We start from the raw sequence: 27,195 nt of genomic DNA on the forward strand, positions 1-27,195 counted from the left end.
CCGCGGCTCTCAGTCGGGCGGCGGCGGCGGGCGGAGGAGGAGGCGGAGGCGGCGGCTCCGCCGGGCTGAGGAGCGGACGCGGGAGGCGGCTCGGCATCGCGGTGCGGCTCGGGGGCGGTCAAGGCGAGCGGGCGGGCGTCTCCGGGGAGGAGCGGCGCTGCGGCTCGGAGGGGGCGGGAGGGCGGCGCGGTGCCCGCGGGAGGGCGGCGGGCAGGGCGGGGGTCCGGCCGGGCGGGCCCTTCCCGCGCGGGGCCGGCGGGCGCTCCGTGAGGCGGCGGCCGCTGTCAGCTCGGGGCCCGCGGCGGGAGCGCCCTCCCCGCACCGCCCCTGCCCCGGCCGCTCCCCGCTCCCTCCTTATTAGGCAGCGGCGCGGGGTCGCCGCCGCATCCGCATCCGGCCGGGGCCGCCGGGCAGGGCAAGCCCTGGGCGGGGCGGCGGCGCCGGGCGCTCCCGCCGCGCACCTGATGCCGCGGCGGGGACGGCGCTGGGGGGCTTTTGTTCCGCACGTTTGCCCTCGTTTGTTTGTTTGTTTGTTTCCCCCCCTCCCCTCTCTTCCTCCCGGCGATGCAGCAGCCGCTCGGTGCCAGCGGCGTGTGCCGCCCCCGGAGCGCCCGTGCCCGCCGAGCACCGAGGCGGAGGACAAAAGATGAGCGCCCCGATGCGGGGTTAGTTTGGGGGTGTTTTCCGTAGGCTCTCGTGGAGCAGGTCCTGGTCACGCCGTTGTTAGTGGTTCTTTCGAGGCTATTCAGGAGATGCATGGAGTCCCTCGGATGTGTGACATGTCATGGGATCGTCAGAGAATCCCGGAATGGCTTGGGTTGGAAAGGACCTTAACGAGCATCTCATCCCACCCCCCGCCGTGGGGGACTTTGTTTTCCTGTGCAGGAAGCCACATTGTTTAACAGTGATATGCCAAAGATGGGATTTAAAGGTTAGTCCTCACCTGTGCTTTGTGAAATTCCCAGTCCCTCCACTCAAGGTACCCGGGAAGGTGCTGGACACACGGGAAGGTGTCCCAACACCACCACGCAGAGGTGCAGCTGTAGGACCCCCAGCCAGACAACGTGATGCTGTGACTGACTGACTGCACAGGAGATAGGTCTAAAAAAATATATGTATTTAAAAAAAAAAAAAAGGCAGTGAAAGCTGCCTGGAAACAAAACTGATTGATGCAGTTTTATGGTTGAGGATAAGTGATACACATTAGGGTTGGGGGGTTTTTTATAGCTGGAGTTGGTCTGAGCACATCTGTTCAGCCTGTTCATGGAGATATGTGTGGGAGCAAGACCAAGGATGATGGAAAAATAGGAGAGGGGCACTCTGAACACACCAGGCTGGGGCTGATTTGTCAGTTTGCTGCTGAATTTCCCCATTCTGGTTTAATTTTAGGCCAGGCTGTACCCAAATTACCCGGCACCACCCTCTCCCTCCGTGCTCCTCCACGAGCAGTTGCGTGAGGGAAGCTCTGGAGTGTGGGAAAATGGTGTGAATGGCACAGTGTGTCCTGGGAGAAGCGTGTGGGGATGTGGAGAAAGCAGCGGGTGTTTTGTGCGGGAGGCAGGACAGGGGATATTCCATTTTCATTTGAATAACAAGCCTTGAATCATCTTTTCTGCTCGGAGTGGGGGGGAGAAAACAGATGGCTCTGCACTCCCCGAGACATTTCATTGCAGCTAATAGTGATGTTTGCTAAAGACTGTGTACACAAAGGTAGATCAAATATTGTTGTGGCACCGTGTGTTTATTTTGGCTGTATAGGTTTTTTTGTATTTTCAGTAGCCCCACTAAGACCTGACCCACTCAGGGAGCATTTGCTTGGTGTTTGTTTTAATCCAGCACTTCATAATAATAATTTTTCAGTGGTCACTTGTAGCCTTTTATCCAGATTGCTTTAATCAGCATTTGTGTTCTCTGTTGGCATTGCTGTGTCTTCTCCCGAGCTGTCTTTTCAAACACCATCGGATTTTTTCAAGTGAAATCTTCATGCTTATTGCATCTGTCACTTCTGGGACTCACTCCAAGCGAAAGGCAGGGATTCAGTTTAATGGCAATGAGGAGGAATGCGCAGAAGGGGGAAATATCAGCTTTTCCCTGGGTGATGCAGCACAGGGCACTGGGCTCTGCCCTCGGTGGCTGCTCCATCCATCACATCCATGGCCAATATTGGACTTTACCGATGGCTTCGTCACATGGCTCATTAAAGGACAACGTTGTGCTATGATGGGAAGAGGATTTATGATGTTGGGTTTAATTTGGTGATCAATTCTGAGGAATATCACTCGAGTGCCAGCTTCCTATTTTGAAGACATGAGCAAAGCACTTCCTGGCCTGGGTTTGCAGCTCGGTGAGGTCATCAGAGCACCACTCCCAGGGCCAGGAATGTCCTCTCGGGCAAGCTCACAGGCACATTTTCACTTGACTTTTAAAGTCTTGCTTTGTTTGTTTTGATTTTGCTTTACTGAGGCTTTTGTGATAATCTCAGCCCTTCTCTGAGGATGTGTTGGAACAGAAACTCACTGAGGATTTGAAGTGCCCCAGTTTAAGCCTTTACAGGGCATATGAACAAGAATTAAATGGCTGTGTTCTCTTCTAGCTCTTTCCCTGTGGTCTCCCCTGCTTAATATTTTTGGGCTGGTGTATTCTGGTGGTGAACTCTGAAATTAGTCTGATTAGAAACTGCTTAGAGCTTCAGTTTAGTCACCCTGGTCCGGGAGCCGCATGTGAAAAGTCAGATTGTTGGTGGCTTTAGGCTGACAGGATGTGAACTGCTGGGGTTTTGTCACGTTATGCACAGTTGCAGGTGCTGGTGGGGTGAAAGCCAAGTCAAAACTGAGCAGAAAAAGGCTTGGCTTAGCTTAGCTGAGTGACTCAGGAAAGCAGCAGTGAAAGTCCGTTTTTCTGAATGTGTTGGATACACCAGTATGGTTGGGAATTGTTCACTGGGCCCTTTCTTTTTATCTGCTAATAGGATTGCTTTGTTCTGATTTTCCTCCTGTGAGTAACTCTACAAAAAATGGATTATTTGTTTCTTTTTGAGGTTATAATTGTTCAGCACGTGACTTTTTTGTGGGGGTTTTATCATCTAAAACCACATATAGACCTGTAAAATGCCAGTGTGACACTGAACTGCTTTTCAGAGCTGGTCCTTGGAGGAGCAAGCTGGAGAGGATCCTAATGGAATATACCAACCATTAGTTGTATCACCAGCCCCTAGTTGTGTATGTGCCTGCCTGGGTTTGTGTAGGGACTATAAATCCAGTCAGAATTAATGGCTGGATGTGGATGGAGTGATGAAGTACCTATGAAGCAGAAGGTGACTGTTGGGCAAGTGGATAATTTTACCCCTCTCCCGTGTAATTCCTGATGTCAGTAAAACAGGGGTGATCCCTTGGAGCAAACAAACCTAACAAGTCACAAAGTGCTCCTGAAATGGAAGAGGATTTTGTGATGGAACATCCTAAAAGCTTTAAAATCCTACTCTGTGGGTCAGGAACTTGACTGAGAAATAGTGAAAATTGTATCTGCTACTGCCTCCAAAGAAGCAAGACCATGGTTTTTGAAAGCTGCCAACCTTCTGATTTGCTCTTGGTGGATAGAAGGAATCTCCTTGATTTGGAGGTGATAAAGTACAATGTGGGCTGTTGTATTGTTTCTCCTCTGTGCCTTTCTTTGCTGATGAATTTGGGGTAAAATCAAGGTAGAATCACCTGCATTGGAGAAAGGAGAATTTCTTCAGCATTATCATTTTGCTCCTTTGACATCCCTGGCTTTGTCTCAGTCCACATTTTGTTGGTGATAACAATAAATGATGTATAATGTGCTTTTTGCTCTGGGTGGGTAATGATGTCTGAGGTCTGGCTCTTGGGAGGGAAGTTCCTGTGAGTGACACTGAGCTGGGCCTCTCGGTCCAGCATAATTAGGTTTGTCTTGTTTTCCTTTTTAATAATTGAATTTGAAGGAGCAATGGAAATAAACCAGTGGTGGGATCTGACTTAAAGTGATTAAGGCTCAGCCTGGGTGTGCTGAGCTGAGCTCAGCTCCCAGCTCTCCTTTGGAGTGTTGCTGAACTGTGCTTGAGGCCAAGTGTTCCTTGTTGGAAGGACCAGGGTTTCCCTGTGGTTTTCCAGATTTTGGCTGCCCATAACATCTCTGAATGAGAGTTCCTATGTAGGAACAAGCATATAGATAATAATTCTTAGCTGAATATGACAGCAGCCATTTCCACAGCTTTATAAAATATGTCTCAGCAGGATTCCCTAAAACTCCACGGGAATGATGTGCCTGAAACTACTCCTTGTTTGCATCCCTGTATGAACCTGGGCAGTGCATTGCACCTGCAGTTCCTGGGATAAGTAATCCCTGGAAAATGGACTTCAAATCACTCTGGTTTGAGTATTTAGAAATATGGGAACTTCCCCTCCCTCCCCCCTGGTTCTGCATATAGTTGCCATAGAGACACTGTTCTGGAGCCACTGAAAATCCATTGTTTATCTTAAATAAATATATAAACCTGCTCTATTGAAACATCACATTTTGCAGTGCCCTGTTCCGTTGAAGTCTTCAATTCTATCAGGAACTGTTTGACAGGACAAGGGGAAATGGGTTCAAACTGAAAGAGGGGAAATTTAGGTCACATTTTAGGAAGTAATTCTTCCCTGTGAGGGTGGTGAGGCCCTGGCACAGGTTTCCCAGAGAAGCTGTGGCCGCCCCATCCCTGGAAGTGTTCCAGGCCGGGTTGGACGGGGCTTGGAGCAACCTGGGCTAGTGGAAGGTGTCCCAGCCCATGGCAGAGGGTGGAATTAGGTGATCTTTAAGGTCCCTTCCAACAATCTGATGGGGACTTGCCATCCTATAGTGCTGCAGATCTGGATCCTGGACAAACTGCTAATGGGTGTAATTAGCAGCACCAGGGATTAGCAGCAATAACAAATCCAGTCCATAGGAAGCACTGTGTCCCATGGGAGCTGGGCAAACTGGCCGTGCTGGGCAGATGATGGTAGGATAGGGAGGATTGTCATCAGCAAAGGCTCCATGCTGAGCACCACTCAGGGCTGGAATTAACCCCTGAAGTTGCCTTATTTTTTTTTCATTTTTACTTAAAATACTTAAAACCCCTCATGGTGGTTTGTTGGTTCCTGCTGGAATTTTGAACCCCCAGCTGACTCATTTACTTGGCATTTTTCACCACACCTGTGTCAAACAGATTGGGATCCTTCTTTTCCACGTTGGGAATGTGAGGTTTCATGTTTTACTCAGGGTCTGGGGAATACTTGTAGCATGTACTACTAAGGGTAGTTGTTGTTTTACACACGGTTCAGGTATTTGCCCCAGCACACGTGGTGGGATGTGTGTGTGGATAAATGGCCATTCTTACACCTTTTCAACTCTTAATTTCTCACTTAATTCCTTTCTGCAGTACTTACATTAATTGTACCATATCTTGCAGGTTGGAGTAAATGGGGACAAAACTGCCTTGTTCAGAACGGGAGGTGGATTAAATTCTTTCTGAGTTTTCAGTGATTTTTTTTTAAGGTTGATTTTAATTTTTGAATCTGCTGAGATCAATTTGCAAGGCAAGAAAAAAAATCCTGAGCCAGCTTAGGCAACCAAGAGTTGCCAGACATTCCTCTGCAATATATTCTGCTTTAGCACAGCCTGAAGTGTAGGCACAAAACTCTTCTAGCTGAGTGTTGCTGTGCCTGCAGCAGCTCTTTCCTGGCCGCTGCCAGAAAAATTGCTCCTCTCTGGAGCAGTTTGTTCTGTGTGGTGCTTTAAGGTGCTGCTGTTTAAGGGTGGGCACCCCTGGGAAGGGTCAGGTTATCTCTCTACTCTACTTTGCTCCCTGATGTTTCTTTTGGAGGGTAAAGGTTATCTTTTTATTCTTCTGTGCTTTGCCACATCGATCTTCTGCTCTACTGGAGGAATTCTGAAGGGCTTGGAAAGCTCACAGAAAAGCCAGCTGGGGCTTATCTGGGTGGAATTGTGCCTGTTGATTTGGCCGGGCTCCTCCAGAGCTGCTGTAAATGCCACAGGGATTCCCGAGGGGCTGGAGGTGTGGGTTGCACGTGCAGCAGCGTGACTGCCAAGCCAACAGGTAAGTAAAGCTTAAAGGTCATCAGGCACAGGCTGGAATTCTTCACACCCCTTTCTGGGAACCGGTTCTCCAGCTGAGAGCAGCTGCAGGTCCAAGAATTCCCCAAGGAATCTGCCTTTGCCCAGAGTGTGTTGGGATGGGTGTGATTCTCCCCGTCAGGGAGGCGGGGACATGGAACTGGTGCCATGGAGCTGTCAGGGACGGTGATACCCTCATCCCTGGCAGAGGGGGTAGGAAGAGGTGTCAGGGACAGTGGTGGCCCTCATCCCTGGCACAGGGCATAGGAAGATGTTTTTCCTTTTTGGATCTGAAATCTTTTTTCATAGCATAGCAGGAATGTTTATTAAAGCTCCTCAACAGACTAAATACACTTCCTGAGATAATTTTTGTCTTCTTGCCTGCCCAGAGAGGTGAGAAAGGAGCTTTGTGTTGCATTCATGGTTTGACATCAGGTTGGTGCCAGGGACAGCAGCCTTGCCCCATGACAGATCAGCGACAAGGAACATCTGTAGGACAGAGGAAATGTGTTTGAACTTGGAAGCCTTTGCTGAAACAGATGTTTGAGGGGCTGTAATTGGTACCACGAGATAGGGATTTAAAATCAAGTGAGCAGATTGAACTATCTGGATTTGAGTTTCAGCCTCCTCTGGTCCCTTCCTCCCTCCCCCAGCCCTGATTTCAAATTGCACGTTACGGAAACGGGACAGAATGACAATGGTGCTCTTGGAATTATAGGCTGCTTGGCCAGAAGAGCTGGCAGGACAGCAAATGGAAATGTGGAGGAACACATGCCAGCTCCAACTGGGAGAACTGAGATTCATTTTGCAGCTTGTTTGTACTGCATTAAAACCCGAGATGTTCGCGTTGTCCTGCCCGAACTCCCACGTTCTGCGGGAGGATATTGTCCTGTCTTTGACAATTAACCATTGTTGGGTGCATTTGGAGAACACCAAAAGCAGTTTAGTGGGTGCCTCACCTGTTGGGTGGGTGGTGAGAAGTGGAGGCCACTCTGACTGGATGAAGATGTTTTTTAGGAGGTGACAACCAAGCTCATTGTTGCTTTTTGGAGTTGAGTGTCTCCATTTAAAATTCCAGTGTGATGGACCACGCTGGTGTGTGATGGACAGTGCTGGTCTGTGCTGTACCTCCAGCCTACCTGGGATGTTCTCCAGGTCTCCAGCCCATCCCGTTTGCCGTTACAGGACTGGGAGCACACTCCAGACACCACCACACTGATGTGTGGCTGCACTTGGCCATCCTGCTCCTCCCAGGTCACATTCCCAAGGCAGCGTCGGCTTCTCCGCAGGCTCTGGGCAGGCCTGGGGCTGTGCTGGGTCCAGCAGCCCAGTGGAGCCGCTGTGGTCAGGCCGGGCCATGTGGAGAATGTGCCTCCTCGCCTGGTCAGTCTGACTCACTCTTGGCTGGGCTGGTTGGGAGCCTCGGTTGTGCTGATCTGTTGTTTCTGCTTTATTTCGGAGTCGGGAGGAATTCGTGTCCCAACCAACTTAGTGTTCAGAGCTGAGGGCTCTGCAGGTCCTGGTGGCTCCTGGGCTGCAGCTCTGCAGGAACTGAGACCTGCAACTGTCTATCTCCTTATTTATCTCCTTAAAAAAACTTTGTAGTTTCTTCCTGTGGATGCCATGGCATGTTGTAATCGAGGAATAGAAACCAGCTTGTCAACTCCTCTGGAGATGGGGCTGGAGCCCCTCTTCTCTGGAGACAGGCTGGGAGAGCTGGGAGTGTCCAGCCTGGAGAAGAGAAGAATCCAGGGAGACCTTAGAGCCCCTTCCAGTGCCTAAAGGGGCTCCAGGAGAGCTGGAGAGGGACTTTGGACAAGGGCTTGGAGTGACAGGACAAAGGGTAATGGCTTCCCATTGCCAGAGGGCAGGGTTGGATGGGATACTGAGGAGGAATTCTTCCCTGTGAGGGTGGTGAGGCCCTGGCACAGGGTGCCCAGAGAAGCTGTGGCTGCCCCAGCCCTGGAAGTGTCCAAGGCCAGGTTGGACGGGGCTTGGAGCAACTTGGGCTAGTGGAAGGTGTCCCTGCCCGTGGCAGGGGGTGGAATGAGCTGAGCCTTAAGGTCCCTTCTAACCCAAACCATTCTGGGGTTTCTAATTTCAGTAAGTCTTTTTGTAATTTTTTAAGGAATGATCCAATTCACTGCCTCCCCTCACTTACAGTTTCATGTTTCCAGCAATGTCTTAAAACCACTGGATTTAATAGGACATGTTCTTACCTTAGAAAATATCATGTTAATCAAATCCCCTCATGTCTGCACCTCTTCTTAACTTCAGAAGAATGGGGAATCCTGCAGGTCTTATTCTTTCCATCCTTAGGTCCCAGCACCTGTCTGCTTAAATTCTGCTTAAATTCAGCATCAGAGAGGACAGACACATCCTGTATCAGGGGCTGAGTTCCAGGTCTAGTGGCCACTGCTGAGCTCCTCTGTCACACACATGAAGATTTATGTTTGCCAATTATTTCAGATAATCAAGTTGAAAATACACTTGTTTTCTGCCATGAGCACTCTGTTAGAAAAAAGTGCTTAGTTAGCTGGGAAGGGTAGGATCTGCTGGTGATTGGTGGGAAATTAATGAAACTGTGGTGGGGAAAAGCTTTCTCTGTTCATAACCACCATCCTTTGCCCAAAACCAGATTTTAAGAAAAAGAGAAGCTTGTGATGTGTCCCAGGATCTGGAGGAAACTTGCATGTAACCTTCAAGAGAGGAGAATTCAGTGGATCAGGGTGGCAGCTCTGAGCACATTGATACTTCCCTGGTAGCCCTGATAAGAGAACTAGGTCAGTGCTGGGGAGAAGCATTTTATCACCTCCTTCCCTCAGCTGGAATCCTGGCGCTGGGAGGGCCCTGCTGGCTCCCAGCTCTGCACAGCAAGGCCCTGCTCTCTCCCTCGTGTTTCCCTCGGGGCCCTGGGGAGGGCTGAGCCCTGTTTTCCCTCCCCATGGCAAGTGCTGCTCACACTGGGGGTGATCAGCCGGTCCCGGGGTGTCGGCAGCACCCACGGGGTTGGTGTGATGTCTGTGGCTGCAGTTCACAGGGCTCTGTTCAGCTCTGGGAGGATTCACTCTGTCTCTTGGCAGTGGATGAGGATACAGTGTGCAGAGAAGCTTCTCTGGTGTTTATGCCAGTGGAGAAAGCAGAGGAGAAGGAAGGTTTTTTTTGAGGGGAGCATGTGAAAGGCCACGGCCTTCTGTGGTCAGCTCCTGGAACAGCAGTGCCTGAGGTGGGAGTGTGGGGGAGGCTTCCCTTTCCTTATCCAGTAAAGCTTGTGTGGTGTCCAACAACTGTCTCTGCTGGCAGCAAAAGTGGAGCTGAAATGCAGAGATTCCAGAATCCCAGAATGGTTTGGGTGGGAAGGGACCTTAAAGCTCATCTCATTCCACCCCCTGCCATGGGCAGGGACACCTTCCACACTTCAAGCCCTGTCCAATCTGGCCCTAAATGCACTGAGGCACCTGGGATGTTTAATCCCTGTATTCTGTACATTACTTGCCTTTATGAGGTTTTGTCCTGAGTTTCAATCCTTTTTTTTTATCTCCACTTTGCTCTCCTTCCTTCTCTTCTCATTTTACTCACTTTTTTTACCCAGCCTGTGCTAAATTACCATCATCCCAACATTCCCCATCATCTCTGAGGTTGGGGCAACTTTAGTGCCAGCTGACAGAAGATGCTATAAAAGAAATAAACTCAAAAGAGGGGGTTGTTTGGAGGCTGCTGGGAGAATTCCCATTCCTACTCCTCAGCTGCCTCGGATCCAGGATTTGGGTAACTGCTGCAGTGTTTCCCTTGCTGGTTGCCCATCCCACTGTGGCTCCTGATAAATTATTTTGTGTAATGATTTTTGTGTGCATTCATTGCTCTGGCTTTATGGTAGATGAGACAGATTAAATGAAGCCAGACAACTCTCTCAGTTCGGGGTAATGACTTTCCACTGCGGCGTCCTTTTGTCACTGTAAATTATGATAAATGATGTAATGGTGGATGGAGAGATACAGCTCCAAAGTGGTGGGAGTGGAGAGATCAGCACAGATTGGTTTGGCTTGGAAGGGACCTTGAAGCTCATCTTGTTCCACCCCCTGCCACAGGCAGGGACACCTTCCACTAGAGCAGGTGATTGCTCAAGAAAATGAATTGTACACCTGAAATCTTGAAGGGAAAATAGCCACAGTGTGGGAGGAGTGAGATGAGCACACAGGTGAACCCTCGGGAAATAACACATCCCTCTGGGTGATCCCTGGGAGATCTGAGCTTTACAGGTGGCTTCTGCCTCAGAGTGCTTCATATTCTAAAGGTTTTCATACAATCTTTTGAGGTTCCAACTAAAACCAGAATCATATCAAGTGTTTCACAGGTTACAGCCAACACCTTGTGCTTCTTCCAGAACAGAAATTTCAGCTTATTTAAAGTTTGGGTTGTGTTACATTTTTGAATGTGCTGGGCTCCCCAGTTGAGATATAATCAAATTCCCTGGTAGTTTGTGGTTTAGGTTCCCATCCCAAAATAGAATCTTGCCAGTGGTGGAACAGCTGGAAATTTCAGTATTAAGTTCATATTCCAGCTTTTTGTCTTTAAAACGAAGTGAAATCAGATGGCAGTGTCTTGCTCAACCTGGATTCAAGTAACCAAAGACACAAATATGATGTGTTTTGAAATTTGGACCATCTGTAATAGTGTTCACCTTTGGTTTGGACAACTCTGAAAACAACAGTTCTGTCAGAACTGGACTGAAAATGGAGTGACTGGAAAAGGGATGCACGGAGGGAACATCATTGTGTTTAAAAGGAGAGGGACTGTATCAAGGTATTTGTGGCTGTTCCCTTTTTCTGCTGGAGGTTTCGTGTAAAGTCCTGGGGTGAGGTGAGATGAAGTTTTGGTGGTCATGTGATACATTTTTTTTCTCCCGCTTCCCTCCTTGCCCAAATCTTGCAGGACTTCATATTGCAAGACTGAATCCTTTGATTGCTTGGATACTTGGAGAGGGAGATGAAGTTGTACAAGAACACAGAGTGACAGGACAAGGGGGAATGGGTTCAAAGTGAGATAGTAGGTTTAGATTGGATATCAGGAAGCAATTCTTGCTCAGAAAATGAATTGTACACCTGGAGGGTGCCCAGAGAAGCTGTGGCTGCCCCATCCCTGGAAGTGTCCAAGGCCAGGTTGGACAGGGCTTGGAGCAACCTGGGGTAGTGGAAGGTGTCCCTCCCTGCCTGTGGGACTGTCCCAGGAGGTGGGAATGAGATGATCTTTAATGTTCCTTCCAATCCAACCCATTCCATGATTCTGTGGTTCTAATTCCCCCTCCAGCCTTGCTGGTGACATACTGGTGACAGTGGTGGCAGTTTCCTGCCAGTGTGGGCTAATTCCAGTTGTGGCCCTGAGCTCACTGTAGGACACATCTCTGAATCTCTGGCCTGTGCACTGTGGTAATGCTGGAAAGCATTTCCCTGGACTATATGTGCAGGTGGAGCAGGCACGGGGCAGTGTGTGCCCACATCCATGTCCCGGTGCCCAGCGTGCCATGCACGCGCCTGAGTCACCAGGAACCAGGGAGCTTGCATAACCTGGAGTTGAGAAATGCCAGAAGTGAGGGATTAAGAAATAACCTGGTGGTGTTTGTTCCCCTTTTCCCAGGCAGTGGGGTGCAGCTGTTGGCTCAGCCCCTGCTCCCTTGGCCACATAGCCGTGGTGAGGTGGAGTTGTCCTCGCTGTGAGGAGCAGGAAGCACAGTGGGATTGTGGTCTCTCTCGGACTTAAAAACCTCTGAGTGCCTCTGTCCCCTGTGCCATATGTGGCTCTGTACCTTATCTTCCATGTGATGTTCAGAGTGCTCTGAAGGGTGAATTGCCACATTCCTTGTGGGCTTTTCTCCAGTGCTTATCTCCTGATGTCCAACTGCTCCACAGAGGTGGCGCAGCCCTGCTGGGAGGGAGGGTGTTCTCTCCATGCTGGGGGCAGGCTGGAACACCCGTGGGCTGGTTATTGGCTTAGCATTGGAACATACTTCCTTTTTGGTTTTTTTTTATAAAACCAGCTCTGAGCACTCATTGCTTTTGCAGATGAGGCCCAAGTGTCTCAGCCCAGGTGTTCAGGAAGACCTTGGGTTGCATGGATGGGACTTGAGAATCCTCTGGGCTTCCCCATCAGGAACCCATGGCCTGGGCAGTCCCATGTTGTAGTTCCACCAGTGGGACCATCCCCTGTCCCTGCTGACCCCATCCATCCCATAACACCATTCAAACCTGGTGCTGGTGCATTGTCTATAGATCCATTGAATTATTTAGGTTGGAAAACACTTTTAAGATCATCAAGTCCAACCATTAACCTCTTGATTTTAATTTTTTTAAAATCTGCTTCTTATTTGTTAATAGTTGAGGCTGTACCTTTATTCCCAAGCTCTTCAGCAAGGCTCTGACTGTGAGTCTGGGGATTCACCAAGAGCTGCAACTTGACATTTTCCACTTAAGGAAGAGCCTTTCCAGTCCCAAGTACCAGCCTTTTATAAATGCTGTCCTCCCTATCCACTGGATTTGTGTTCTCAACCCCCCTTAACTGTAGCCTCAGGCTGCCTGTGACTTCAACTGGCCTTTTATTTCCAATGTCTCCCTTTCCAGAAGGGATCCCAGTCACACGGGCTGAGCAGGATTTTGCCATTAGTGGGGGGTTTTCCTGTCAGTGTTCCCTAGCAGGATGCATTTCCTCTTGCATAAGCAGCCTGAAAACCCTCCGAAGCCACAGAAATCCATCTGTTGGATTCTTGAGACAGATAAATCCTTTATAAACAGGAAAATGGGCAAACTCATGGTAACTCTTGTGACACATCATGATGGGAGATCAGAAAGGAGTGGAATGAAAAGTCTCCCTGTGCGAGCGCGGCCGCCGGAATCCTGCCTTTCTGAGGGCCTTTGAAATGCTGACACAAGGGCTGGGCTGGACAGCAGGCACAGACTGGGAGATGAACTCCAGTGTGTGGCAAAAATTCAGCTACAAGTCACTTGACATTTTAGGGAAAGAAGAGTTTTGAGGGGCTCGCTCCTCTGTCCCCACCAAGATTCCGTGTGTGGCTGAGCGGGATCCAGGAGATCAGCCGCCATAGATCTGTCAGCACTTCTATTGTCGTGGTCTTTGCAGGGTGTCCAACGCTTCTGTTTTAATTTTGCTGAGGGTTGTAACTCTGGCAAAATTTAAACGCCTTTCAGCTCCCAGTTGGGAGGTTTTAAATCCTCCAAAGTTGTGCTTTACCACCCCCCCCCCCAAATATTTTCTGTCTAGCAAGTGCGTGCAGATCGTTCCAGCTCTTCGGCCAAGGTCTAACAGCACAGTGATCTAATTAACTTCCTTTTTTAAGTCTTGCTCCAAGTCCACTTCCTAGTGGTAAAACCCCAGCACAGCCCTGTTAGCCATGGATGTGTTTTCTTGCCAGCTCTGGTATTTACAAAGTCACTTCCCAAGGCTCCCTGAACTGCCCAGGTCATCCTGTCACATGGCTGGTAGAGCCTGAATCAGTCTTTCCTTGTGGTGAATCATCTCAGGTGTTGGAATCTCTCCTGATAATCCTAAAAGTGGCACCAAAAAAAGACATGGACCTCTTAGAGCAGGTCCAGAGGAGACCATGGAGATTCTCCAAGGGCTGGAGCCCCTCTGCTCTGGAGCCAGGCTGGGAGAGCTGGGGGTGTTCACCTGGAGAAGAGAAGGCTCCTGGGAAACCTTAGAGCCCATTCCAGTGCCTAAAGGGGCTCCAAGAGAGCTGGAGAGGGACTTTGGACAAGGGCCAGGAGGGACAGGACAAGGGGGAATGGCTTTAAGCTGGAAGAGGGTAGATTTAGATTGGATACTGGGAAGGAATTCTTCCCTGTGAGGGTGGTGAGGCCCTAGCACAGGGTGCCCAGAGAAGCTGTGGCTGCCCCATCCCTGGAAGTGTCCAAGGCCAGGTTGCATGGGGCTTAGAGCAACGTGGGATAGTGGAAGGTGTCCCTGCCCATGGCAGGAGATGAGATGAGCTCTAAGATCCCTTCCAAGCCAAACCATTCCATGAATTGGCCAAGTTGGATCTCCTTCCTGCCTGGACCCTGCACGTGGCTCTGCTGGGAGAACCTGTGGCAACCAAACTGAGCTGTGGATTTGCTTGCAGATGGAGGAGGAGGGGGGATCCTTTGCTCTGTGGTATTGAAAAACAACTAAGGAGACTGAATGCTCTTCGTGTTTAAGGAGAGTCTGTGGTGGGGAGACGACTCTTTTTGGGTGCTCAGCTCAAGCTCCCCCTGTTTTGTTTTTCACCTGCTCTCTCTGGTGCTCTCAAGGATCCGCAGTCGCTGCTCTTTATAACCACAGCCTGCACATTCCCCCCCTCCTTCTCCTTGGAGAGCAGCCAGATCAAAATGGCTGTGATCCAACGCCAAGAATCACTCCCTTTGCTATGGAAATGAGGACTTGGAGGCTGCTCACCATGTGTTCAGCAGAGTTCCTGCTAAGGATGACGAGCTGTAGGTGGGGAAGAGGGCAGCGAAGGTGTGTTCCAACAGATCCCTTTGGAACAAATCAGGGTATTTTTGGATGCATCTGAACTCTTTGCATTTGTTTGAAAGTCATTTATAGAAAACCAAATGATTACCCTTCTCATCACACGGCAAAAATGAGGGAAATAAAGTAGTAGGATTTCACCACGGGACAAAGGAAGTTTCTCTTCCATGAAGGTGGAAGGGGTGGCAGATCCCCCGGTATCTGATATTCGAAATAACCATTTTTTCGTGGTGTTCTGGTATTGATCAAGAGAAGAAAAGGTATAATCATAACTATCCTATCTGAATTCCCAGCATCAGAGCAGAGAGGTTCCCAAACCCCATGCTCTGTGGGATGGTGGCACCAGGCAATTTGCTGCGTGTTGGCTCAGCATGGCGAGTTCAAACCATCACTTTACCTTCTTCTCAACAAGCTGATTTTAATCTTGATGCACAGCAGGGTGGGAACATTGCCATGAAAATCCACTGTGCACCAGGCAGGGGACTTTTCCCTGCCATGAAAATCCATGTGCACCAAGCCAGGGGACTTTTCCCTGCTCCTGGATGAGTCGTGCAGGCGGATGCTGAGTAGGATTTGCTGCAAGGTGGGACAGGGCTGAGCTGGGTGCTGTTGTGACATGTTGGGCTTTGGAGAACATCCCAATGTCTTCAGGGTGGCCTAGTGTCACCTGGAGTGGTGGAAGGGAGGGAGGAAGGGGGTGATGAGGGTGATGCTGCTCTTGCATGGTGTGCCCTGCAGGACCTGGCAGGGTCAAAGCCATGAGTGTTGAGCCCTCCCAGCTCTGGGAGGAGCCCTTGGGGTGGAAGTGTCTGACAGGTCTGGGATGAGTCGACACAAATTAGTAATTGGGTGTGGAACTGCATTTTTTTTTTATGATATATCTTATTGAACTTCGGAAGTTCAGCGTGTTTTGTGTCTTTCTTTGGGCATGATTCTGTGAGGCTGGGATTGTGCTGGAAGTATCCAAGGCCAGGTTGGGCAGGGCTTGGAGCAGCCTGGTCTAGTGGAAGGTGTCCCTGCAGAGTGGACATCCTGTTCCACCCCTGGCAGGGGGTGGAGCAGGATGGGCTTTAAGGTCCCTCCAACCCAACCCATTCCATGATTTTGTTTTGTGCTCTTACCTTCTGGCTGGAGCTGGAGAGCAGCTCCTGGTTTGTGACTTCCCATTGCACTCCAGTGTTCCAGGGTGTGTCCAGCACGGAACAGGCCTTGTGCTGTAAGGGAAACACTTGGCAGAAGGCGTGTTATGCAATTCCATTAACTGATGAGAAGCACAGGGGAAGCCCAAGTTTATCTATAATATGATAGAAATCCCTAATAATTTCCATATAGCTTTTTTACATAGACCTCTTAAACACCTCGGTTATTCACAGAATTTTGCTTTTTAAAACAACACCTGTTTTTTCTTAGACATTCTTAATTGCCCTTAAAATATCAGGACATCAGTATAGAAGAGGTACCATGAGAAAGGCAGTGGGGAGTACCCACCACTGGGAATGACCCCAGAGCCCATGGCTCTGTGTCACCAGCTCATGGGACTCAGGTCATTGGTGGCTCAAAGCCATCACCAGCCATGTGGCCCAGGGGAAGGTGGTTGGTGGCCTCCAGCCCACACGTGGGGACAGGTGTCTCCATTGCAAAAATGACCCTCAAATCAGTGCATTTATTATCTGTGTGCAGAGAAGCTCAGTTGGTTGGAGCACGGTGCCCGTAACGCCACAGCCACGGGGTCAATCCCTGCTCCATCCCCAGATGGACCATTCATTTAAGGGTTGGACTCGGTGGTCCTTGGGGGTCCCTTCCAACTCAGAACATTCTGTGCGAGCTGGTTTTCCCTGAGTTGGTTCCTGCTGTGACCCTTGGTGTGGGCTGGGCACACTGGTGGCTCCAGTGGCACTGGATCCATGTCCCAGCAGCTGCCCCACCCGGAGATGGAGCCGCTGTGGAGGTGGCCAGTGCCAGATCCCAAATGTGATCTGGGGGAGAACAAATCCTCTGCTTATTTTCCCTTATCTCTGCGGAGCTGGAGTGTCTCTCCCGAGCTGTCTGTTCCCTTAATTGGAACATTCTTCTCCTCTTCAGACACATTATGGGCTGTGCATTTCCCGGCTCTGATGAGCGTTTCCCTCCAGTTATTCCGCTTTTTGTCGCTGTTAATTTTTTATTTAACCTCCCAGACTACAAAACAGCCATCAACGTTCCTGCAAAGCTTTGCAGTCACAGACAGCCCTACAAGCTTTAATCACGTTTGCAGGAGACAGGCTGTGCACAGCAAGTCAGGATGGAGCCACATTCCCAGTCTCTCACTCTGGAGCATCACTGCTGGAGCTGGAGCAAGGAGCTCCATGAGCAGAGCAGTTTTTCCCAGCCTCTCCATGTGCTTGGGGACCTTCTGGGAGGCGAGATAGGAGGTGGACTCTACTTATTTTTATTTCCCCCCCCCCCTTTTTTTTTTTTTTTTGGGCTTTCCCTGGAGACTGGGACAGAAATATTTTTCCCATATGTAAAAGCAAGATGCTGTATGGAGGCTCCTCCTCTGCCAGCATGGATTGAAGGGGAAAATCTTGGAAGGCTGGGAAAAGCCCTTCCCAGATGTGAGGGCTCCATAGGTTGCAGTGTGATCCAAGGATGGTGTTGTGCCCGAGTCTTCTTCCAGGTCTCAGGTGCTGGAATTTTCCACACCAATCCCTCTCCCTCTATTTTAACTTCAGCATTCTTGAAAATAATTTTTTTCAAGAAATGCTGCAGACACACCAAGTTAATTGGAGTCATTAACTTGTTTCCATTACTCCTTTCTGCCTAGGAAATGCATTTTATGGTTTTTTAGGGAGATTTTGGAGTTAGAAGAAAGAACTGGGAGCTGGGGAACATGTGGAACCACTTCACAGGAACACCGGATTTTGGGAGCTTGCATTTTTATTTACATCTTCTGGCCCCTGTCTGACTTGAAAGTAAACAAGTTCAATCCAAGACTAGATTTATCCCTGAAAATATGTGGAGACTTGTCTAAAAACTGCTTTTAGGATTAGGAACTTCCTTTCCTGCAGTCAGAGAGTACATTTACAAGAGGAAAATTGATGCTTAACTGGCAAAACCCCCTTGGAAATGCAGTTTGGTTGGGTTTGGTACAAAATAACCTGAACTTTCAGTTAAAAAAAGGAAAAGGCAAAACTAACTGAGGATTTGGCAGGTCTAAAGCAAGGTAGAGGATCCCTGAAAGTGTCCAAGGCCAGGTTGGACGACGCTTGGAGCAACCTGGGCTAGTGGAAGGTGTCCCTGCCCATGGCAAGGGTGGGACTGGATGAGCTTTACGGTCTTTGGTATCAGGATGGTTCCAGACTCTTTCCAGTGGTATCCAATGACAGGACAAGGAGCAATGGCCATAAACTAAACCACGAGGAATTCCACCTCAATATGAGGAAGAACTTTTTTCCATGGAGGTGGCAGAGCCCTGGAACAGCTGCCCAGGGAGGGCATGGAGTCTCCCTCTCTGGAGACATTCCAAACCCACCTGGACACGTTCCCGTGTCACCTGCTCCGAGCCACCCTGCCTGGACAGGGGGTTGGACTGGTTGATCTCCTTCCAACTCTAACAATTCTGGGATTCTGTGGTTCTGCCCCTTCCAACCCAAATCATTCCATAACTCTCTGAACGGTGAGTGAAGCCGCGTTTCCACACTGCTGGAAGTGCAGCAATGGACCCGGGGACAGCATCCCATGGTGGCCCTTGGCCAGGCATCTCCTGGGCAAGCAAGAGGTCCTGCCCCTGTGACTGATGTCCCTTTTCCATGCCCCACAGACACCATGAGGCGAGTGGTACGACAGAGCAAATTCCGGCACGTGTTCGGCCAGGCCGTGAAGAACGACCAGTGCTACGACGACATCCGCGTGTCCCGGGTCACCTGGGACAGCTCCTTCTGTGCAGTCAACCCCCGCTTCGTGGCCATCATCGTCGATGCCAGCGGCGGGGGAGCCTTCCTGGTGCTGCCTCTGCACAAGGTAAGTGCTTTTGGAGCCTCTGGGATTACCTGCTCAGCTCTGCTGTCACTTCGGTGCCTGTCTGGGAGTAACATTTAAGGCTGGGAAGTGTCTGCTGTGGTGACAAACACTGCCATGTAGGAATATGTTTAATGTCTGTAATCAGGCTGATGCTTCCTGTACATTAAACACAGTAAACAAGCTGTTTGCTTGACTAATCTGAGCCAATTCTGGCAGAAGCTTCTACACAGAATCATATTTTAGAAGCCTCTTTGTGATCACGTCAAGTTTTTCCACTGTCAGGGATTCAGCTTTTTGAGCTCTGCAAGTGTCACTTAGTTCAGGAACCACCTGAGCCCAATGGCTCCTTCTGGAATTAACTCAGGAATGCACCTGAATCCAACTGCTCCTTGCAGAATTAATTCAGGAACCACCTGAGCCCAACTGCTCCTTGCAGCCTCTCATTGGAAGGATGGAAATTCCACAGGCTGGTGGCATCTGAGCTGGTCCAGGCTGCTGCCAGCCCCTTCAGATGCTCTTTATATGGTATAAGACAAGAATAATTTTGGTAAGAAAACAGTTCCTCCAGGTACCATCACAGCTGTCCTGGAGCTCTCCCAGATCACTGGGCTGTGCCTGGGCTTTATTATACTTCAGCCAGATTCTGTTATCCCTAATACCTGGAAAAATGAAGGGAGGGGCTTCATCTCCTCTTGGGCAGGTAGACGACCCCCCCCTTAATGTTCTCTCTTGCCAAGATGTTGCCAAGTTTCCAGTAAATAATCTTCCAGTGAACCCACATACACTCTGCTCTTTCCCTTCTCCTTTGGATTTCTTTGTAGAGCCCCAGGGCTGTGCTTTGCCAGACACCCAGAGAAGGTGGGTTCCTGTCCATCAGCCGGGAGATGGGCTGGATCAAAGGTTGTGAGGCTGAAAAACCAGGAAGAGAGACCTTCCTGGAGCCCCTTCCAGTACTGTGTTAGGAGTAAATGGGCAGGAGCTGGGTCCGACTGAAATAAATCCCTGTTGCCCCTGATACTCCATGGAAAAATCACATCCATCTTCCACCCTTGCTGGAGATTCTTCTCATCCCTTTCTGACGCTTAACCAGCAAATTCTCATGATCAAAGTCTTTTTCTGCAACATTATTTTCTTTGTGACCCTCAAACTTCTCTCTTAAGGGTATAGTTTAGTTGTCTTCGGTCTGTCATCAGCCCTGTGCTTGTTTCCCAGCTCCACTTCCAGCTCTGCCCTGTTAAATATAGAAATAGTGACCAGGATTGAACACAAGCTCCCACATGGCGAGGGCAGAGCAGAGGCAGCGGCTTCTCAGTCCTGCAAAACAAAGCCAAACCCCAACTTCCCAAAATAGCTCCATTCGCTGCTCTTGAACAGCCCTTTGGGCTCATCCTGGGGCCACAAGTCCTCCTCCTGCCCAGACCATGGGTGGTGAGCAGACCTGGAGCAGGAATTCCTTGCTCAGCACAGCACCAGCTGCACCCGTGTTGCATCATGGCACAGACACCATCAGCAGGGGATGTGCATCCCTCTTTTCTTCTCCTGTATCCCAATGTTTGGAGCACCAGGGAGCTGGGGGGGCTCAGCCTGGAGAAAAGGAGGCTCAGGGGGGACCTTCTTGCTCTCTGCAACTCCCTGACAGGAGCTGGGAGCCGAGGGGATCGGGCTCTGCTCCCAGGGAACAAGGGATGGGATGAGAGGAAATGGCTTCAAGCTGTGCCAGGGGACGTTTAGATTGGAGATCATGGAAAATTTCTTCATGGAAAGGGTTGTGAAGCACTGGCACAGGGCTGCTCAGGGCAGTGGTGAAATCATCATCCCTGGAAGTGTTCAAAAAATGTGTGGATGTGGCACTTGGGGACATGGTGGCCTTGGCAGTGCTGGGGGAACAGTTGGACTTGATGGTCTCAGAGAGCTTCTCCAGCCTTAATGATTCCATGGTTCTGTGTTTTCTCAGTTCCTGGCACAAATTCCTGCTAATTCTGAGTGACCTGTGCTTCTGCATTTTGAAGCACTATCTTATCTTTGGGGTTATTTTTACGCTTATTCAGTTATTCCTCCCACCCTCCCCTGTATTTCTCATTTCCTTGGTGCTCTCAGCTCCATTCCTGCCTTGCACAGCCCTTTAATATCCACCTCTGAGGAGGTTCCTGCAAAGCTGGAGGGGCTGTGTCCCTCACCCCCAGCCTGACACGTTCTTTTGCAATTCAGCTCGAACCAGTTCCTGTGTTCCACGTTTATTTTTACAGCCTGGGCTGATGAAATTGTTCCTTCAGTTCCTTCAACACCCTAAATAACATTTGGGTTTCTCTTTGAGCCCGTTTAGCAGGGATATTTATTAAGTCTCCCGCAGCAAAACCCTTGTTATTTTCAGGGGAACCAAAAAAAAAAAAAAAAAAAGAAAAAAAAAAAAGAAAAAAAAAGGCAATTTTAAACCATGGCTTTGAGTTGATTTTAAAATTGAGCCGTAAAAATACACTTGCCGCATTTCTGCAGGGGAAAACGGCCCCGTAACAGCATCGTGTCCACTCAGAGCCAGGGCTGTGCAGACCACTGGGAATTTCTTGGGAGTGCAGAAAAGCGGGGAATTTTTACTCATTTTAACGTGTTTTTCCTTGGCGCCGTTTCCAGCGATATCGCAGGGGTTTGTTACACGGGCAGGGTTTTTTGGGGGTGTTTTTGGCCCCGCGCACCATGTGCTGGCCACTGAGGGAAGGGGGGGGGAAGCGGACGCGGAGGGGAAGCCCCGCCCCCTCTCCGCGCAGGCCCCGCCCCCGCGCGCGCGCGCAGCCTCCGCAGCGGCACTGCGGCGGCCGCGGCTTTTTACCGTATATGGCCATGGCTGCGCTCGCGGCCGCCGCGCTGATTGGCGGGGGCGGGGGCGCGGCGCGGCAAGTGCGCGGGAATTAACCCCGAGCGCGGGAATTAATTAACCCGGCGGCGCGGGAGCCGGTTAACCCCTGAGCGCGGGAAGGAACCCGCGAGCGCGGGGGTTAGCCCGTGCCTGGAAGTCAACGCCCGCGTACACTGAGCGCGGGAATTTAACCCGCGTGCGTGGGAATTGTGCGTGGAAATTAACCCCCTGGCGGGCGGGAATTAACCCGTCAGCGCAGGAACTGCGCGCGGGAATTAACCCGTGAGCGCCGGAATTAACCCTTGCGTGGAAATTACCCCTTTGCGCGGGAGCTGCGCGCCGGAACTAACCCGTGTGTGCAGGAGTCGTGCACGGGTTAATTCCCGTGTGTGTGGGAATTGTGCACGGGAATTAACCCGTGTGCACGGGAATCAACCTCTGTGCAGGAGTTAACCCGTGCACACCCACAGCCTCGGCGTGTCCTGAGCCCCGGGCCCCCGGCCCTGAAGGTCCTTCCGGCACCCCCTGGACGCAGAGCCGGGAAATCCAGGGGGCTGCATCCCCCCTCCATCCCCGCGGCTCCCGCAGAGCCCGGTGTGGAGCCGGGGCCGGGCCGGTGCAGCCCAGCCGGCTTTGCTGGCTGTGGAAACGCTTTGTCTGAACTTCCTGTTTTCTTGCACGCACATGTGCAGGGGCTGTGCCAGGAACTCGCCATTCCCATGCTCCGGCACCAGAAAATCCTATTCCCACAGGTTGGTTGGTCTGGAGCATTGGCCTCTGCTGGAATGAGCCACGTAGTTTATTAAAGCTATAAGTTTTTAAGTGCTGTGTAGGTGATAAGAGTCAGGGTGATCAGCATTAACTGGACACACCAGGGAAGGACAGGAAACTTCCCTGCCTGTTCTGGGCAGTGAGAGACTGGGTTGTAGAGTTGGTTTTCTTTAAGCCTGATCCCAGAGAAAACTGTAGGTACACAGGGAAGGAATCAAAATATAAAACTCTTCAATCAGACAGTGCCTCAGCTGTGGTGACCTTGTACTGGTGGGTCAAGTGGAGATCACCTCCAGCACAGAGTCCAGAGGAGGCCATGGAGATACTCCAATGGCTGGAGCCAGGCTGGGAGAGCTGGGGGTGTTCACCTGGAGAGGAGAAGGCTCCAGGGAGACCTGAGAGCCCATTCCAGGGGCTCCAAGAGAGCTGGAGAGGGACTTTGGACAGGACAAGGGGGAATGGCTTCCTACTGCCAGAGGGCAAGGTTAGATGGGATACTGGGAAGGAATTCTTGGCTGTGAGGGTGGTGAGCCCCGGCACAGGTTGCCCAGAGAAGCTGTGGCTGCCCCATCCCTGGAAGTGTTCCAGGCCAGGTTGGACGGGGTTTGGAGCAACCTGTGTTAGTGGAAGGTGTCCCTGCTCATGGCAGGGAGTGGGACTGGATGGTCTGTAGGGTCCTTTCCAACCCAGACCATTCCATGGGAGGTAATCCCTACTGTTCAGAAATTAAAGAGTCAGGGAGTTAAGGGAAGGAGTGATTCTCCTGCCCTGTCCTCCAGAGATCCGTGGTGCAGGTGATGATGGCTCATCTCCCCTCTAACGCTGATGGAAACAGCAGCAGAGCCCTCCCTGTCAGAGCAGGGGGCATGTGGGGGACAAAGTCCCCCAACTCCATGGGTGATCCCCGTTTTTCAGCCCTGCTGAAAATTCTCTGGGTTTCCTGATGTGCTGGGGACAGTGACATGCAAACTGCATGCATTCAGAGGATACAAAGTTCTTTTTCCCTCCTCCAAAAACCTTTGCAGTTTGTGTCTGCGCAGGAAAACCTGCTGCAAATGTTCCCTTTTTCTTTCAGATCGCGTAGAAAGATTCCTTCAGGCACGAGTTGTGTTACATAAGGCCTTTAGCAGAGGTTTATTCAGTTCCCTTTGGATATACCTTATATTAGATTTTCCATTTTCCTGACTCCTTCCTGCACTCCCCCCACACTGGCAGCATTCCTGCTGGATCAGGGATCAGCTGGTGCCCTGGGAGGCAATTGGCATGTGGGTGGGGGTGTACACACCTCGGGAATGATCTTCTCCAAGGAATATGTTGTTCTGCAAGTGATGTGCCTTGGTGTTCAACCCTGGCATATGTGACATGTTAAGCAGCTCTTCCTGATTCTCATTCCTCCAGGAAGCATTGGGAAATGCTCCTTTTCTAAACTGTGTGTAAAATAAAATCAGGAGGTTTTCCTTTGATGAGTTCATTGAGCCCCTACAGCCATTTTAAGAAGAATGTGGATGGATTTTGTCCTTTTATTTCACCTTAGATGTTTCTCTATAAAAAGAAGTTTATATTTATCCCTGTCAGCTCAATTCCAGTGGATCACCAGGTTCAGGTGTACTTGGTCACCATGGGTTTTTTCCTTCCTCTTTCTACATCCGTTCCAGTCTGGGAGCTCCAGAACAAGGAGCTGTTTGCATTTTGTGGCAGCCTGTGATGGAATCATGGAATCATTAAAGCTGGAAAAGACCTCCAGGGTCATCAAGCCCAATCTTTTGATCACCCCCATCCCACTAAACCATATCATGAAGTGCCACGTCTGCCTGTGTTTTAACACTTCCAGGGATGGTGACTCCACCACTTCCCTGTGGAGCCTTTTCCATGCTTGACCACCCTTCCAGTGAAGGAATTTTTCCCAATATCCAGTGTCCCAGCCCTGCAGCTGTCAAGGTGGTAAAGAGAGCAGGAGCAGTGCTGAGGGATTCTTGGAGAGCACAGTTACAGGAGTCTCCTATTGCATGACTCTCCAGTGGATCTTTTGGGAATAACTTCCTAATCTTCCAGATTAGTTCTGGATGCCTTGATTAGTCTGTGGGTGACTAATGGCTCTTGGTCATGGTCAGGAGAGATCCAGGCACTTCCATTTCATCCCAGTGTTTTGTCCCAAGTGCCTCCTCCATGACCAGCTGGTGCTGGAGGGTCAATGCCCAGAGCTCAACTTCCCTCCCTGCACTGGGTGAAACTTGAGGTTGTTGGAAGGCAAAGACACAATTTAAAGAAAAAGGGAGTATTTTCTCTAGCAGAGAAAAGGTGCAGTGGGTTGGTATTTCAAACTTTGCAGTTGTGACCTGGTTTCCTTCCTCAAACTTGTGCAGAGTGAGGGGGGGTTGCTTTGCCTTGTGCAACTCGATGCCACTTCCCCAATTTAAATGGAGATTTCCATGAGCAGCCACGGGCTGGGGAAGCAGCTGCTCTCCCTGATATTTTTACCATAATCCATGAGCTGTTTCCTGCAACCAATTGCCCTTTTCTGGCAGAGAAAGGATCACAAGACAGTCAAATTAATTCATAGAACTCCCACTTTTAGGAACAGTTTTCTCGTGTTGCTTCTCTGTCCCTTTTGGAATCAATAACAATTTTTTTTCTCCTCATCTGTGACTTTCTTCTGATCTGGGTTTAATAATTCTGATTATTTAACATTTTTTTTCTGATCTGGGATACATGAAAGCACTAAAAAATCATTTAGTAAGGTCAGTTCACCCCCTGCTGAAGGACCTGAATATTGAGTGTGCTTCTAGTCAACACCATCCAACTTATTAATAATCCTCAAATTCATCTTTTTGGCCAACTTTTTATCACACACAGCTCCAAACTTCAAAAGTTATTACTGTGATGTGTTGCCCAACCACAGTCATAGTGGATTATGAGAAGGGTTTAATTTCTGGAAGTCGCACTGAGTTAATTTTAAGCTGTGTAGCAGCATTTGAGCTGTATTTTAAATCCTGCCCTAATTAAAAGATTACATTTTACAAATAAATAAATAAATCCCCAAACCTGGGAGCATTACAGGAGCATGGAAACTCCCCCAGCTGGCAGCCAAGTTGCCAACCTTGTGGTGTTCCATTGGCAGAGGCATCTCTTTGGAAAGGAATTGTGTTTAGAAACGTGGAATTTGGGCGCTTTATAGCCTGGTTGGTTTTTAATTCCCTTCTGGAGGTTTCCTGGTCTTTTGTTTTTGGCACACACACCCACCCCCCAATATTGTTTTTCAAGCTCTTCTGTGCACAACTAGTCCTGTGCAATTCCAGGAACAGGGTTTCCCTGCTCTGGAGAGCAGAATCTGTGGTGTGTCCTGCACGGGTGGTGTTTGCAAAAGGAGCATAGAGAGGTGATAAAATAACACCTCTGAGTTAAAAATTGCTCATTTCTCACCCTGCTGGGTCAGGCCCTGGGGTGGTGACATGGGTTACTGTTCTGTGATGGCTCCCCAGTCAGTTCTGGGGGGTGAGCCTCTGCAATAAGTGTGTTTTTTTGAGGAGAAGGGCAGCTGAGGCGGGTTCGGAAGCGCTGCTGAGCGGAGCCCTCGCTCTGCTCTGTGCTCTGGAAGGTCCTGCGGTTTCCTCTGCTCTGCAGAGACGAGTTTGTGCCTCTGACCACAAGGCAGGAGCTTCTCTGCAAGTGTTCACCCAGCTGGGGCTTTGAACAGCCCGTTTACATCCTTATTTAGTCTCATTTTATACTGATTTTTGTACATCCTTGGAGGCGTTCAAGGATGTGGCACTCAGAGCTCTGGTCTGGGTGACAAGGTGGTGATGGGTCACCTTGCTGGAGGTCTTTTCCAACTTAGCTGATTCTGGGATTATTTATGGACCCTGATGAGCAGCAGAGTTGCTCCTCTTGTGCCCAAGTGTAGATGCCCCTGGGCTGTTCATCTCTCCAGCATTGTTTTCCTCTGCCAGACCCCAGGGAGCTGTGGGACATCTCCTTCTTTTGTTTGTCCTCTAGTTTGGTAGTTTTGGTTTGGTAAGTTTTGGTGAATAAATACACTTGGGATTTCTGAAAGTTCTTGTCTCTCCCACGCTGCTGCTAAATAACATCTCCTTTCCCCATCCTGACTGTCTCTTCCCTGTTGGAAATGGGATTTGGGTGTTCATGCAGGCAGGGGTGGGGGGGTGTTGGCAGGTGATGCAAAGGGGATTGTGCCTCTCTGGCCCACTCAGGTGAGACCCCTCTGCAGTGCTGCTCCAACTCTGGGGTCCCCAGCACAGGAAGGATGTGGAGCTGCTGGAGTGAGTCCAGAGGAGGCCACAGAGATATTCCAAGGGCTGGAGCTCCTCTGCTCTGGAGCCAGGCTGGGAGAGCTGGGGGTGTTCACCTGGAGAAGAGAAGGCTCCTGGGAGACCTTAGAGCCCATTCCAGTGCCTAAAGGGGCTCCAAGAGAGCTGGAGAGGGACTTTGGACAAGGGCCAGGAGGGACAAGACAAGGGGGAATGGCTTTAAGCTGGAAGAGGGTAGATTTAGACTGGATACTGGGAAGGAATTCTTCCCTGTGAGGGTGGTAAGGCCCTGGCACGGGCTGCCCAGAGAAACTGTGGCTGCCCCATCCAACCAAGGCCAGGTTGGATGGGGCTTGGAGCAACCTGGTCTAGTGGAAGGTGTCCCTGCCCATGGCAGGGGGTGGAACTGGATGATCTTTAAGGTCCCTTCCATTCCAACCCATTCCATGATTCCACAAGCACTGCTCTTTATGGAAGTACCAGATCCTTGGTTTAAGGTCCGAGCTGTGGCGCAGGTGGTGGCACAGGGACAGTGCCTGCTCCCTGCTCTCCACTGGCTGTCACAGGCTCTTGGCTGCTCCTGTCAGGCTGTGCATGTTCATTCTGATCAAACAGAAAAGTGAAGTTTGTGCTTTAATTTGTTCAAATTGATTTTTTTTCCCCCTCCCCACAGTAATA

At 50.1% G+C, this 27,195-nt stretch overlaps 1 protein-coding gene across 1 annotated transcript in view; it reads left to right on the forward strand.

Moving 5' to 3' along the window:
- CORO1C (coronin 1C) overlaps positions 1-27,195 on the forward strand; it is a 43,030-nt gene continuing 15,835 nt past the window's right edge. Inside the window, exons 1-2 of the mRNA XM_027744660.2 lie at positions 1-101; positions 18,431-18,630. Coding sequence (XP_027600461.1) covers positions 18,436-18,630 — 195 coding nt within the window. The 5' untranslated portion in view covers positions 1-101; positions 18,431-18,435. The remainder of the gene's footprint in view (positions 102-18,430; positions 18,631-27,195) is intronic.

This window comes from Pipra filicauda, unplaced genomic scaffold (genome assembly GCF_003945595.2).
Source record: "Pipra filicauda isolate LSUMZ 115617 unplaced genomic scaffold, ASM394559v2 scaffold33_size4404698_pilon, whole genome shotgun sequence".
In the NCBI taxonomy this organism is placed as follows: Eukaryota; Metazoa; Chordata; class Aves; order Passeriformes; family Pipridae; genus Pipra; species Pipra filicauda.